Genomic DNA, 14,817 nt, shown 5'->3' on the forward strand with positions numbered 1-14,817 from the left:
AGGCGAAATAGTAGAGAGAGAGCGGGAAAGTCGACTCAATTTACTCTTTTGTTTCAATCGATTGAAATGACTTTGTTGGAAAATACGAAACTCATTTGCTGATTTGAAATTATTGTTAAGGTCGTTAAAAAAAAAAAAAAGGGTGACACCTTGGTTTTTAAAATGGGAGTTAAAGCTCGTCTTTGGTGCGCGGCATCTGACTCAGCAAAAGACAACCCTTTGAAATATTGAGCAGCCGCCGCCGCGTCTTCGGGGAGCCTCTCGCTTCCTGTGAAAATATTCTTTTTTACATTCCTCAGCTGTCTCGCGGCGTAGCGCTTCTTCATGCTTTTGTTCAAAGAAGGGGTTTCGCCCATCACCCATTAAAATCGAAGCTTGCGATCATGAGCGTGGTTTAAAAAAAACATTAAAATTCAAACCTTTTAGGACTTAAAAAAAAAAAAAAAAAAAAATCTACTTCACATTCAGAAGGAGTTGCGTTAAAACTGACACAAGAAGCAGTATTGATTGATGCTTTTGTGGCTCTTGCAATTTGGAAGGCTGGAAATCAATAAACTTGAATAGGAGGCACTCGACTGAGACAAAGTGGCTCTGAATTAAAGTCGCAGCCGAAAACGTCGAAGGTTTTATGGCAGGCAAAAGGAGCCTAGATGTAAATCTCTGACTCGGATTTAATGAGCAAGTTTCTCATCTTCGCGACGTGGTAATCTGTCCTGATAATGTCGGTTCATTTTAATAGAATTATGCGTCAATGCACGTCGGAACCTGATTACAAGTCGTTAGCGTGGCGTCGCCAGAACCCTGTCGTGTTCTTAAAAAGTAGGTTAATGACGGGTGAAAGTGGGTTGAGAGAGAGAGTTTAATGATGCCGCTGCTGTGTCTCAAATGTTGATGATTTAATTACTGTAACCATGCAAATTTCCGTCGGGCCTTTAATTTCGAGCGTTAGCATGAAGCTAGCTGACGTGAAATGGTTTGTTAAAACATTTTATTTCAAAATATATTGTTAATTAGTTTTAGTTTTATTATTCACGTCGATTGGGAGTGACAAAATAAAAAGGAATCAAATAGGTTGATGTGTGGAGCTTAAAAGTTCGAAGCCTTTCCAAGAGCCCTCAAAGAAGAGCGGCCAAGGGTCTTCGCCCACTCAGCACTTTGCACTCACGGTTCGTTAGCCTTCATAGGCGAGGGGCTTTTAACTTCCCATTAGAAGGGCTTATCATTTCCACATTGTTAAATATAAAGCCAAAGGAACAAAGAGCAATGCCAGTGACTTTTTTATGGCCAGTGTGACGGATCCTCTTTTTCAACTTGCACTCTCATATACCTTTCATTATAATAGCGCGAGTAATAACGTTCGTGTGCAGAGACCCCTCTCCTCAAAGAGATTTAATGGGAGAAAATCTTCTTTACACTTTCCCGGTGCTTGAAACTCATTCACGACCAGCCCAGGTAAAATGAATGCAGCTTTTTGGCGTCTATACCCGTCAATGGCAGTGAATGAGTTAAGTCGTGCAGATTAACAGGGTCGTAACGATTTGCAACGTTAGCATTTCTATTTTGTTGTGCTTACGGAGGATCTCGCTTCATTGTTGCCTTAGAGCAGGGGTGGGCAAACCTTTTGATTGGCGGCCCACAACGGGTTCTAAAATTTGAGAGAGGGGCCGGACCAGGAGCAGATGGATGGAGTGAACAAAAGCATTACAACAAAATATGTCTTTACAAAAACACAGTATTTAGAAAATAAAACATGAACGAGGATTTTTTTCAAGTTCGGCGGGCCCGATTAAAATGTTTAACGGGCCGCATGTGGCCCCCGGGCCGTAGTTTGCCCATGCCTGCCTTAGAGGAATTTTGATTACAGGATCACAAAAAAAAATCAAATATTACGCCACAATCATCGAGCCGTCAGAAGTCATCTCTTCGCCCACCTTGATTGGAACTGTTGGAGGGAAAGCGGTCGGTCTTCTTCAGCGTGCGAAAGTGGACTTTCTTGCTGGCTTGGCTTTCCCCGTACAGGCCGATGGACTGCACCTGAATGATGTAGTCCGTCTCCTCCTCCAAGTCCCACAGGGCGCAAGATCGACTGGTGGTGTTGACCTCGCGGATGAAGCGCTGCATGTGTCCGTGCTGCCTCTTGAGGACGACGAGAATGAACTGACATTAGACCTCAACGGATCATGACCGTGCGACCAACACCGAAGACCGATCAAAGTTCTCACTAGCACATACAACAACTCCTTTCATGATCTTTCGATTGTGATCTGTGAGAAGAGCAACAATTAAAAAAAAAATGTTCCCGGACTTACTTGCTGTGAGACAGAGAAGCCAATTATGATATCTCCCTCGGGGACCTCCCAGGAAACGGTTGCCGAGTCGGAGCGAAGGTGGATGACGGACACATTGACAGGAGCTGGCGGCCGATCTAATAAAGGAGGAGGAAGAGCGGCGACGGACTTCTTAAATTGTTTGCTTCCGAGATGGATCTGATTGACAATCTCCGAACGGAATGCGGATGTCGAATTTCTTTTCGGCACGTCGTTCCATTCGAGTACGTTTGGTTGATTTGAAATTAATCGGGATGCAATATTGTACCTTTTTTGGGTTCTATGTAAAAAAAAAAAAAAAAAAAGCTCCGTTGCGGCTACTTTGCATGATTGTGCATATGGAAGCTCCTAATTGTCGTCAACTCGTGGCACTAATGCGTGTCGCAGTGAGGTTTCCATCACTGTCGCTGTTAAAAATTACGAGCCCTGAGAACACATTGACGTACTTGTGAAGACAAACTGCTTTGGCTACAATGGCACTTGTCTTTTGTCCAACGACAACCCCGCCCCTCCTCCCACCCCGTCTTGTTTGACAAATTGGGCTATTTAAAGCCACCTCGTAGCATCTTTTTTTTTTTGGTTTGTTGAATTCTCGCTCCCTTGATGTTTCCCTACAGCGTCACCAGGCGGCCATCTATCACCATTTAGAGAAAGGTTGATTTTCCAAAGTGAGACAAAAGAGGAACAGACGGGCTGGCTTCCACCGTAATGGCGGTCCTGCGCAGGTTTGATTCAGGTCACGTGACTTACGATGGCTGTTGGGATTTGGCGAGAAGGTCGAGCGAGTGGCATTGTGATGGAATCGAATTTGTGGTCCAAAATTTGATGTTTAATCCATATTGCCTTTTGGGTGCACCGCTAATATGTTGATCAATTTTGAAATCCCGCCGCCAAACGCTGCCATAAATCTAAATCAAATGTGTCTCGCGACCACGTATTCTTACGCCGCTGCGCGAATCTTCGTAAACTCAAAATGTTCCCTCCAAGCGTGCCTGTCAAGTGTTTTGCGTTTTCTGCATTGTGACTCAGTCCAGCTTCCAACATGAGCGTGCAAACTTTGCCGAAGGATGCTGGACCGGATGCGAAACGCTGCTCCTCGCCCAGACGCCGCCGTCGTGTATTATTGATCAAACTTCTGTCTTCGTTACCTCTCGCTGGCACTTGCTCAGAATTACTTTCATCTCGCTTATGTTCTTTAGAACACCGCAAAGTATTGAAAGCTTTGGCCTGTTTTTTTTCCCACGTACATTTTAACTCCATTGGAGTTAAATTGTGGACTGTTAAAAATGCTTTAAATATTCTCTCTTGATTGTGAATTTTTGTCTTTGGCTTTGTAATATGTAGAGGCCTATTCTGTAAATTCAGCCAACAAAAAAATTGAAAAAAAAAACAAGGTAGCAGTAGTAATGTCAAGTACAATACATGTGCATGCTCTCTTATTTTTTTTGATAGTGCAAAGTGTCTTCCCGGAGAAGCATCTGAGACGAGGTGTCCATCTAAAGTCATTGCAACGGCTACACGGATTAAAAGCCGATACCGGAAACGACGTTGCCGCAATGTGGACAAGACAATCTACTTTGCTTGATGTCCTCTAACATGCCACAGACATGCGACGGTCACGAAAACGATGACCGCGGCAAATAAGAAGAGGCGTGTCAGCAGGTTTGCAAGCGGCAGGTTGCCAATATGAAGATGGGGAGCCTCCCACATGCTCGTCGTTCACTGCCAACTCAGGTAAAATGAATGAAATTTTTGACTTCTATATCCGTCAATGGCAGTGAATGAGTCCTAGTCAAGTGTAAAATGTCCTTAGTGAAAGCACGATGTTGAGAAATGAAGCGCCTCACCTCACTTCAACGTCGTTCCTTGGCACCAAGATGGCAGCAAAGCAACACTTCTATACTAGGCTTTAACCAAATATTTTTCCTCTTGTTTCTGACTTTTCTAATAATAGTCTAACAAAAACAAATTTGAGCATTCCAATGTGTTGGCATTTCTCTCCCTCACAATGGATGTGACTAACCGAGATCTAACGCCTAATCTTCATCTTCAACTCAAAATCTGTGCTGAGCTCAAGTCAAAAATGAAGCAAATTGAAAAAGATGACTCGACTTTATTCAGCCAACAACTTCTGCATTCATTTCCTTCCCATTCACTATGAAGCAACGTGCCGCAGCTGTGCTGATATTTATGAGACAGCCGTGGAGACGATTTCTTTGAAATAGTTGCTCTCTGGGAAATGCGAGAGAAGTGGCACTCTAGTTTTTCGGAGACGTCATTATGTCGCGGAAGAGAGGTGCACGGTGAATGCATGCACGTTTAAAATATTCAAAGGAAGTAAATGAGGTCCTCTCAATGTGCTATGCGAGGTATTCATCCTCTTAACCTTTTTGTTTTTTTTTCGCCATTATGCATGCATACTGCATTTTATGGCTTGCAAGAACTAGAAATGAGATGATAAAATGTCCATGGCAGCCAACTTTAGGTGCAAAGAACATCCTGGATTGGTCACCAGTCGATCACAAACAGACAAACAGCTACAGTGTTGACCCTCGCGTTAAATTTCGAGTCTTCAGCAACAACGGGCATGTTTTGAGGATGTGGGAGAAATCTCAACACAGGAAAGCCAGAGCTGAGATTTTAACCCAGAGCATCAGATAGGTGAGGCAGGCTTGTAAACTCACTCTTGCATCATGCTGGCTAATTCACTGGTTACTAATTCAGCCACAACATGTGCACATTTAGCGAGTGCTAGCTTTTATAAAACAAAAAACATTATGAATTTTTTTTTTAATCTTCCTGCAAATATTGAAAAGACCTTAAAATGTAACCTCAGTCACATGTTGATTTGCATGTGGTGTGCACAAATTTAATCTATTCCTACACTGATTCTGATCACTCAAGGTGGGAGTCATCTTTTTTATTCCCTTATTTTAAAACGTATCAAAGAAATATAGATACAAGATAAAAAGCACATTTTCTGGCACATAATATCACAAGCGAAATAGAGCATTATCAGAATTGCAAAGGCGTCATTTTCTAAACAATTTCTCAAATGCGGATGACGTTAGACTGCACCGGTGTACCTAATGAATTGTCCAAAAGAGACGTTGACGTCTTCGGTATTTTTTTTTTTTTTTTCGGATTTCACGAGTTTGACCGAAAGGCGAATGTGGAGTCACTTACTTGCTCCCACCAGGAACACGTCGCTCCCGAAGAGCAACAGGACCGCCGAGTGGATCACAACCAGCGGGCGGGCCATGTCGCTCCTCTGGCGAGGGTGGCAAAAAAACAAAATAAAAAATGAGAAAAAAAAGAAGCGCTCAAGTCTGCCCACTGCGGTCCATGCTCGTATTCGAGGGCGGAACGGAGGATGCTGCGGCGGCTACTCAACGCGCGACGTTACGGGAGGAATAAAATGACGGCGATGTAGTGGAACATGTTGAGAGTCAGCGACGTGCGCTATCATTCCACAAGTGAGGGGTTCGGCTTGAAAGGCTGGCGGCCATTTGTGGAGCTCAGGTGAGCGAGAGGGGGCGGGGGGTGTGCGCAGTGCACGCGGGTTGTGACGGGCGCCCATCGAGAGCTTTGATTGACAGATACAAGTTTGAGCGTCGTCAGTAGCCCCGCCCACTTCTCCTCCTCCCGCCTTTTGACGGCAGTGCCACCCTGCTAGCGAAAAGCGGTAATTGAAAGTCTTCCCGGCTAATGCTCCAGGTGATGTATTTTCATATTATTTTCCTATTTTATATTTTCCGAGCTGAATTTTTATTGACTAACAGCAATGGGGGGGGGGTATTCAGGCCATCAAACTAACAATGCTAATAATAATCTTTATAGACTTTTTATAATAAGTCATGTTCTTGGACTGCGTTATTTGAGTAAACTGCTTTTTATTCCTGTACTTGGCTTTTAACTGCCTCTTTCCCGCTTAAATGTTTTAAATTATTTCACCTTTAAAAATGGTATTTTACTGTAAAGGGCATTGAGTTACCATGAGAACGAAATGTGCTATAGAAAGATGCATTGCCTATACAAAAACGCTCACCAAGCTCAATTAAAAATGCTTTTTTGTTACATGTTTAAAAAAAACTAAAGAAAAGACAACTGTATTGTTTAACAAAGTGAGTGCCATCAGAGGGAAAACAAATTCTGCTAATATACTTGACCTGGAGCCAAGTGGCACACAGTAATGCTCATTTGTGCCACTTTCCACTTGATGCTACTTACATTATGTTTCCTAATTTTCAGAGTCATGGAGATTTTTTTTTTACTCTTAACTTTAATTGGCACATGAGGCCAACAAGAAACTAATTTGCCGCTCACTAGAAGGGCTTCCAAGGTGCTTGTGCTCATAGTCCTTTGGTGGTCTTACATGTCAGTCGTTATAACGGAATTTCTAATTGGTCATGGTCAACGCGAATGTGAAAAAAAAATGTAAAAGCTAAACTGTTGAATTTAAAGTTGATTATGTTCCTTACTGCAGTTTGTACCATCTGCTTTCAGGTATCCTGAGTCGTTTACTACTTGTGGGAACACGTTGCCTGTGAGAAAACGCCGCATTGTTGTGGGATCCGTGGCCTGCAATGCAATATACCTGACCGGACTGAGGATTTTATGAAAACTCTTGGCTGGGTGTGCATGCCATCAATCAGTGGCTCTAAGGTGCATTCATGCCGTGAGGTGTAAATCTGCGGCGAGGGGGCCGACACGCTTGTTAAACCGCATCAAGTTTCAGCCATAAACCACCCAGCTAGTGTAAGAACTTTAATACAAATATTCATTTCTTGTTTTAAGGAGCCCAATCAAATCACAATTACGCTTCTAAAAGCCCTCTTTGCTTTTTCAATTGCCAATTAACGTTTTGAATGACTTTAATGCTCAATTTATATAATTAACGTGTCTTAAATGACTAAAGGAGGCGGATTCACAGAAGTCGTATGAGATTGTTCATTGTGGGGGGGGGGTGTTCTGAGCTTCACAGGCAGTCTTTAATCGAGAGCATCACTCATCAATTGAGGCCACACTCGGGAACATCACCTTTTAATTTGAGGACGGTGGCGCAGTCATGTTTCACATCTGCCACTTTTATTAGCTTTGACTTTGTTCGAATGAGAGAAGCTTGACTGTACTTCCTGCGACCGAATGAGAACGAGGTGTCCTAGGTGTCAGCGGAAACACGAAATTACTTTTTCTAATGCAGTCGTCCCTCGTGTTTTGTGGGACTACATTCCCAGACATCCTGCCGTCGACAAAAATCTGCCACATAGTGTTCATATATGTATGTGTTTTAAAATTTCATGCATAATACCAATTCAAAATAGGCATGTGAGGTGTAGGTATTATTTTTATCCACTTGGAGTCGCAATCCTCACGTTTTTTGTTGCGTGATGTGGGAGTCAGTGAATGAGTAGCATCTTGTTGCATAATCAACAATTCTGAGGGATTTAAAAAAAAAAAAAAAAAAGATTAATAATAATGTATATGGTCTTTTTATAGCACTTTCCATCTATTGCTTTTGGGTCTCAAATGTATCACCTGCAGTAAAAAGGGTTTAATTGAATAATGTCTTCCTATCTTTCCAGGAAGTTTCTCAGAGATCGTTTGAAAGTGTTACACTGCCCTCTGCTGGACCACACGAGTATTGCAACAATCTTACTGCTGATGTATTTTTTCTTTTGAAACAAGTGTGCCATTTGTGTCTTCGCTCTCTTTCAGAGTGATCACCAGATCCACTCAAGAAAAATCAGGTTTTGCAAAAAGTTTTCATGGCGTTTATGACATGCCGTACGCATGGAACAAAAATAGTCACACAAATATTTATGCCGGGCTGTCTTGCTGTGTGGCATTTGTGGAATGCTGACAAGCATTTCCTGTTTCCTGTCCATCCAGGAAATGGCAGGCTTTCTGATGCACTTTGGACCTTTGGGGGGGCGCCACTGCCGTTTTTACGTTTCCCACACTTTTTTTGTCAACCAATGGAGGCTTGGCAGTCAAAATGCCTTCACAATCCGGAATACTGGCCCATTGTAACGTCGACGCTCCCTACGCTAACTAAACCTAACCTGACCCTGACCTTAATCCACCCGATAAGATTTCATATTCGTCCTTATAAAGTCTAAGAATTGACTCTTGATGTCGTCAGTGTGCTCTGATTGGTTGCTCAGAGCAAAACGTTGGCGAGCAAAAGACATCAGAGTGCACTGTTTAATGCTTACTGTGCAATAATCAGCAACTCAGGGGAATCGAATGAATTTTATTTCAAGGTTTGTGTTATGTATGTGCATGTCGTTCTTTTCAAAGTCACGTCTGCATCTCGTATTGTCCCTCAGTGGCGACAAAGAAATCCTCCAGGACGTTTTGCAGAAACTCAAAGGTCGGCCTCTCCTCGGGCCTCTCCTTCCAGCAGGCCGTCATGACGAGGTAGAGCTCCTGCGGGCACCCTTCTGGACACGGCATCCGGAAGCAGCACTCCAGCTTGCGGACCACCTCCGGGTTTGTCATTCCTGGAGGCGTCCACACTGTCGTGTAGGTCATTTGCAACTTCATAGCGGTCGAATGAATGCAAACATCGCTAACCTGGGTATGGTATTCTTCCATAGGTGACTATTTCTGTCAGGAGGATTCCGAAGGACCACACGTCCGACTTGATGCTGAACGTACCGTAATTGATGGCCTCGGGAGCCGTCCACTTGATGGGAAATTTCGCACCTGCTCGTCACAAAGACGGTGAGAAATATTCACATCTGACAGATTTCTCCGTCACTATAACCATTCGCAGCACGCATAAAACAAAAATTCCAAGTACAACGCACCTTCTTGCGCCGTGTACTCCGACTCGACCAGTCTGGCCAGGCCAAAGTCTGCTATCTTGCAGTGTAGCGTCTCGTTGACCAGGATGTTCGCCGCTCGTAGGTCCCGATGGATGGAGTTCTTGCTCTCGATGTAGGCCATGCCCTCGGCTATCTGTCTTGAATTAAAGACACGGCGCATAACATCAATTTTTATTTTTTTTCTGAGAGGATCTTTTCTTTTTGAGGGAAGCCTGAGCTGTGCAACATTGTAAATAATATAATGCGAAGTAGGATTCTGCAATTTATTTCTAAAACAATTTAGTGTCGTAATCTTTAGCTCGTTTAATGAAATATGAAATCAGACTGTAATTTCCCACCTGTGCTGACATGTCTATCATCTTATTTAGCCTGAGCTTTTTTCCTTCATCCGTTTTTAAAAAGTCCAGCAGACATCCTGCAAGATGACAAAAAGCACAACACACCTTTCTTAATATACTTTTTTTTTGTTGTAAATTACTTGCAAGGGGTAGATCCTGCGGTCAATGGCAATTGGGCGGACTCATCTAATAGAAAAGTAGTGCTTTGCCGCCATCTTGTGGTATGTATAGACAATTCTAAACCTAAATAATTTACTGGCTGAATTTAGCTTGGGACCACTAGCAGCTTGCTAGTATTAGCTGAAGTTAGCTAGCTAAGCAAGTTTAGCCTGACCTACCGTTGATCATGAACTCCGTGATGATGAGAATGGGCTCCCGGGTGACCACCGCGTGGAGTCGCACCAGCCGCTCGTGCTGCAGCTGCTTCATCAGGTTGGCTTCCTGCAGGAAGGCGTGCGGCTCCATGGTGCCCTCCTTCAGGGTCTTGACCGCAACCTTCAACGTGTTCTTATAATAACCTGACATTATAAATGAAAAGTCTTTTACCTTGCCATCGTCGCTCGTGTAATTTCACTCCAGATCTGGATTTGCGCTACTCACCCATCCATACTTCTCCAAACTGTCCGGCCCCGAGTTTCTTGACCAGTTTTAGCGTCTCGCGAGGAATCTCCCATTCATCCGGAGCCCACGGCAGCTGGGGTGGCTTCTTCTTGCAGGGGGCGTACAGACGCTGGCACAAACCGTCCGCGGTACCTAGCGGGACACGCAAAGACACCATACTTGAAGTTCATGGATCACTAAGAAGACGCGTGTGTGCTTTCTACAGTTTGCAACAAAATCTGGATTATGCCCGTGTGGAGTTTCCCCCTGTTCTATGTTGCCCCCTAGTGGTGGTGGTTTCTTCATGACAGCGTGACCGCTTATCCACTTTTGTGGCTTACCATGACCTGCGTGATTACGAATCCACTTTGACGTTTGTCAGCCTGTCCCAGCAGTGTCACTCACATGTGTAGTATTTAACCAGCTCCTGCAGGGATGGGAAGGTGTTCGACGGGGAGATGTAGTAGCCGCCCTTGTCCAGAGAGCGAATCTTGTAGTGTTTCACCACATCGGCGGATTCCGGTGTGAAATCTCGGATGGACAGCGAGAAGGAACCTAATTCGGAAGCAAAAGTTTAGACACCACAATAGGGACGCTGTCCCCTGGAGTCGCCGTCACCTTGACACGTCTCGCTTTCCCGGATGAGGAAGGCTCCAGGTTTGTTTCCAGGTGCAAGGAGCAACCTTTCGGTCTCTCTCCTGCTTAGATCCTTGAAGAACCATCTAGAGTATATCCAGTTATTTTAGCAGTTTCTCACCCGTACGGATGATGCACGGAACTTACTTCTCCACCTCGAGGGTGTCCGCCCGGGCGACGTAGTTTGCCGGTATGAAACCCTCGTACCCCGTTGCCAGCGACCGAGCCAGCCACCAATCTCCGTTTCTTAGAAACAACACCGAGGTGTCCCGAGTGTTTGGATTATCGCTTCAGAGTGCAGACGATGAGGTGCGAGAACCACTTACTCTTGCAACACCTTAAATTGGTCTCCCTTCCCGAAAGACAGTTCGCTGTGATTGCTGGGCTTGAAGTCATGTTGAGCCACAAACACGACATCGTCTGAACACAGAAGATGCTGCACGTATTAAGACCATTTAACACATTCACTGCCAGACAAATTAAAGGGGGGGGGCATTTTTGCCTCGAGGCAGTTGCCTTTCCTGTCCTCTACCTAATATGTTCCGTATGAGTTCTTGCCCCCCCCCATTTTTTTTATTTTTTTTTTTTACAAAAACTCATGTCAACGAAACCAACACAAAAAGCAATCGTCACGCAAAAGATATTTCTCCTTTGACATTAAACCGTTCTTTTATGAAAGCAGCACAAGCACTCGTTTATGTCCAAGTAGCTCCTTTCCGAAGTAATCTTTTGCAACGGAAGCGCACTGAAGGAATTTCGACACAGATTTCAGATAAATGTTTCCTTCCCTTGCTGCCCATGTCTATGTAAACAGCAGCTGTCAGCGACTCATGCACAAGCCGTCGCCACAAAGTGCATCGTCTTATTTTTACGGCTACACTCGCTTATATGTCACAGGCTTTTTTGCAAAGCATGCCGTGAAGTGTTGCGTGATTACCGGCATCGCAGTAAGTGTTTCCACCCCAAATCTAGAAGACACAAAAACATTTTTGCATTGCAAGTCAGAAAAGTTGCCACTTGGTTGTTTGAGATTACATCCGTGAGAACAGAAATATATAAAAAAAATATATATATGACTGTCCAGGGACTTATTTATACTCTTGTATGACTTTATACGTATGTTAAAGTGTTGCCTGTCCGTGAAAAATCGGTGTGCAATGTTTGCAACATTCAAGATACATAACATAACGTGAGAGTAAACAAAGGCTTTATTATGGTGATGGATAAAAATTTGAAAGTCACATGGCGGGCATTTCAAGCAAGGTTATTATGGTTCATGAAAACTAACAAGATAACTAACTAAAATTGAATAGACCATTTTCGTTCACGATGAAATAAAATCCCAAAACAAATGAAAAATAGCTGAATTTAAAATGCAGAAGTCAAAACGAAATTAAAATGAATTATAAAAATCCCAAACTATTATCAGGCAGATTTCACGTCTCTACTTACCATGTGATTTGACGCCAGGGAATCCAAGGAGCGCCTCTTTCTTTTGTGAAAGTTGTCATCCACCACTTGACCACTGCATGTGCAGCCCATCCTGAATTAAGATCGTCCTCTTAATCATTCGGATACATTTTTTATTTTGCAAGCATACATACTTGACTCGAGTTTGTCGCGGGCGTCTTTTCTGATCCTGCAGATGTCAAAAGTCCGTTTGCGTCTTCTTCCCTCTATCGTGATGAAGACCACCCGCCTTCCCTTGGGCGCTGGGGCGCCCTCATTAAAGTTCGCGGCGCTTTCTGTTTCCGCTCGCCTCACGGACGGAATCTCAAGTTTTTTAACTGTCAACTTTCAAGCAAGGCGCAAAAAAAACAAAATTTTTTTTCCAGTTTTTGTGTTTTATTACTTTGAATAAAGCATAGTACATGTTTGACCAAATATCGCTAAACAGCGAAGTTAACATAACATGAAAAGTCTACACACCCCTGTTCAAAAAGTTTCTTAAAAATGAATTGAATAAATGAGATCAATACAAATAAATTCACTTTTTTTTTCACCGTTAATCTGCATTTTTGTTAATCCTATTGAGACGGTAAGAAAAATAAAAATTGTGATGTGTTTGCACAAGTGTGCACACCCTCTTATGACTGCGATTCAGCTGTTCTTGTAGGCTTTTACTGACATTTTTTTTTTTCGCTTTCTAGCCACCAGAGGGAGTAACAGGCAATGATTTACTCCTCCTACAGCCCTCCAGCCACTCTTGTGTTGACCCCTCCGAAAACCTTTGAGTGTAACTTATATCATATCCCAACCGTGAGCTCGTCATGCTTTGTGAATGGCGATGAGGACCGATGATGTCATACAGTAAGTGGAGGGAACAATCAATCTTACAACAGTGGAGGAAATGTTTGCTTCCTATGTGGTTGTGGTGGCGCGGATTTATCCAACTTAAAGAGGGGGGGGGGTGATATTACTCCACTGGGCAACACTTCACAGCTTTTTCTTTGGACCACCTGCGTATGTGTATGTCCGCGCATACTCGGCTTCACACAAACTCACGCTGCAGGTGCACAGAGAATGTTATCAAGTGCGTCCTGGTTTACTAACTCCCTTTTCCTCTTCACTTTTTTTTTTTTTTTTTTTTTTGGCTGTGCCGTCTTTTTCAGGGACCTTGTTTTCTTCCCAAGCCTTGGCGGATGCCGCTCGGGGGTCCCCTGACATTGCATCCTGCCTCCTAAGTGGCCCCACAGGATAACCTCAACAACGGTGGGAAAGAAAGCGAGCGTGGGGTCTCCTTCGGTATCTCGGGCCTCTTGTCATATGTGACGACCGTTATTAATGTGAAGAGGTGGCAACAAGGTAAGTTCTGATTTGACTTCTTTTCCTAAAGAACCCTGGAAAGTGATTGTTTCTGAATTGATTTGCTTTCAAATTGGATGCACATCATCTCTTTGGTTAATCTGCTGTCATGATTGATTTCGATCACTTAATTTTCACATTTAAATGTAAATCTGGACGATTAAAGGACATTTATAACTCCAAGTCCCATCCACGTCCTGCTTGGACTTCCTGCTTGTGTGGGAACCTCTTTTGGCCTCTGTCACACACGGAAGTGATGAGAAGCTCCTGCATGAACCCTAACAAGACAAAGTGATTGTCAATAAGGAACAATAAGAAGCCCCCCACCCCCCCGTCCTGCGACCCCCTCGTGATGATGCATTCAGCAGGCAGGCATCCCTCAAGGTCCTCCGGGACGTCACCCGTCACTCACCTCCAATTCCCCCCGAACGAGCCGAAGCTTGACCACGAAGACCTTGGAGAAAGTGCGGGTGTTGCTTGACAGCTGTTGGCGTAAACACCTGACAGGGGAACCCCCCCCCCATCTCCCTTTCATGATTGCGTGATTGTGCTCCCGGTTGACGGCGTTCACTCTTCCAGTGTTTGTTGTGGCAAGAGCTGTGTGCCAGCGAGCAGGTGCTTCCTCAGCAATGTTTTTCTTTCTTCGTCATTCCTTCAATGCTCAGTCACACTACCCTTAACCCTCTCTTTTAAAAATAAATAAATAATTAGATTAAAAATAAAGGATGCCAAAAAATTAGCAAATGCTAAGTCATTCGTGGCCTCCATGTAACCTTGAGATGGACGAAACCTTATTTGGCTCGGACTTATCATTTTGAGGGGAGGGAGACCGTAGCTAGCGAAATGAGTAACGATAACATGTACAAAGCCCGCTTGTCTACTACAAAATCAAATACTTGTGCTCAAGTTGTTCCCATTTTTTTAGTCATTGGGGAAAGGCGCTCGTCGGCCACGTGACATCATTCCTGCACCTCACTTTGGACTCCCACAGTCAATCAGGGTGACACCAATTACGGGTGTCATGTGCCCACAGGGGGCCGCCAGTGGGAAAGTGTGACTGCGTGCACATCCATCAGCTCCGTCTTAATGGGGGGGCTGGGATTTGCTGCAGACGAAGCGGCAAATCTCAATTTAGGAGCTCCCTTTTATCCAACCCACAGGTGGGTTGGGCCCCGGGCACGGGTTAACTAGTAGCCTCTCGACTTTTGTGCTATGCGGGACTCACTAAAACTCTTAGATGTCTTTTTTTCCGTAGATAATTCGATTTTTTAAAATACA

The 14,817-nt window shown here is 44.0% G+C and overlaps 2 protein-coding genes and 1 long non-coding RNA gene across 10 annotated transcripts in view; 1 reads left to right on the top strand and 2 right to left on the bottom strand.

The window, feature by feature from the left end:
• fndc4a (fibronectin type III domain containing 4a) overlaps positions 1–5,916 on the bottom strand; it is a 9,663-nt gene extending 3,747 nt beyond the window's left edge. For 2 of the 3 annotated variants that reach the window (XM_088285902.1, XM_088285903.1), the window contains exons 1-3: positions 5,514–5,916; positions 2,310–2,425; positions 1,932–2,136 (exon numbers count right to left, since the gene is read on the bottom strand). In XM_088285902.1, the coding sequence (XP_088142028.1) occupies positions 1,932–2,136; positions 2,310–2,425; positions 5,514–5,589 (397 nt within the window). In that variant the 5' untranslated portion in view covers positions 5,590–5,916. The remainder of the gene's footprint in view (positions 1–1,931; positions 2,137–2,309; positions 2,426–5,513) is intronic. The other variant, XM_088285901.1, reaches the window with a different exon arrangement.
• LOC148316530 (uncharacterized) overlaps positions 5,499–14,817 on the top strand; it is a 23,570-nt gene continuing 14,251 nt past the window's right edge. For 2 of the 3 annotated variants that reach the window (XR_015840129.1, XR_015840130.1), the window contains exons 1-7: positions 5,499–5,849; positions 5,927–6,044; positions 6,834–7,085; positions 8,660–8,855; positions 8,930–9,056; positions 12,885–13,044; positions 13,347–13,539. This is a non-coding gene — a long non-coding RNA (uncharacterized LOC148316530). The remainder of the gene's footprint in view (positions 5,850–5,926; positions 6,045–6,833; positions 7,086–8,659; positions 8,856–8,929; positions 9,057–12,884; positions 13,045–13,346; positions 13,540–14,817) is intronic. The other variant, XR_015840131.1, reaches the window with a different exon arrangement.
• Positions 8,568–12,437, bottom strand: blk (BLK proto-oncogene, Src family tyrosine kinase). Of its 4 annotated transcripts, none has more exons than XM_088285892.1 (13): positions 12,339–12,437; positions 12,187–12,277; positions 11,672–11,702; positions 11,061–11,154; positions 10,882–10,980; positions 10,717–10,820; positions 10,504–10,653; positions 10,099–10,251; positions 9,837–10,016; positions 9,499–9,575; positions 9,143–9,293; positions 8,907–9,038; positions 8,568–8,833 (listed from the first exon to the last, which is right to left on the bottom strand). In XM_088285892.1, the coding sequence occupies exons 2-13, from the start codon at positions 12,274–12,276 to the stop codon at positions 8,631–8,633; spliced, it is 1,464 nt and encodes a 487-aa protein (XP_088142018.1). In that variant the 5' UTR covers position 12,277; positions 12,339–12,437; the 3' UTR covers positions 8,568–8,630. The 4 variants fall into 4 exon arrangements, with proteins under 4 accessions (XP_088142018.1, XP_088142017.1, XP_088142020.1 ...); XM_088285891.1 differs by having other exon boundaries at positions 8,568–8,848; XM_088285894.1 differs by having other exon boundaries at positions 9,143–9,297.

Source organism: Idiotropiscis lumnitzeri, chromosome 21, assembly GCF_059441095.1.
Source record: "Idiotropiscis lumnitzeri isolate Australia: NSW breed Sydney's pygmy pipehorse chromosome 21, RoL_Ilum_1.0, whole genome shotgun sequence".
Taxonomy (NCBI): domain Eukaryota; kingdom Metazoa; phylum Chordata; class Actinopteri; order Syngnathiformes; family Syngnathidae; genus Idiotropiscis; species Idiotropiscis lumnitzeri.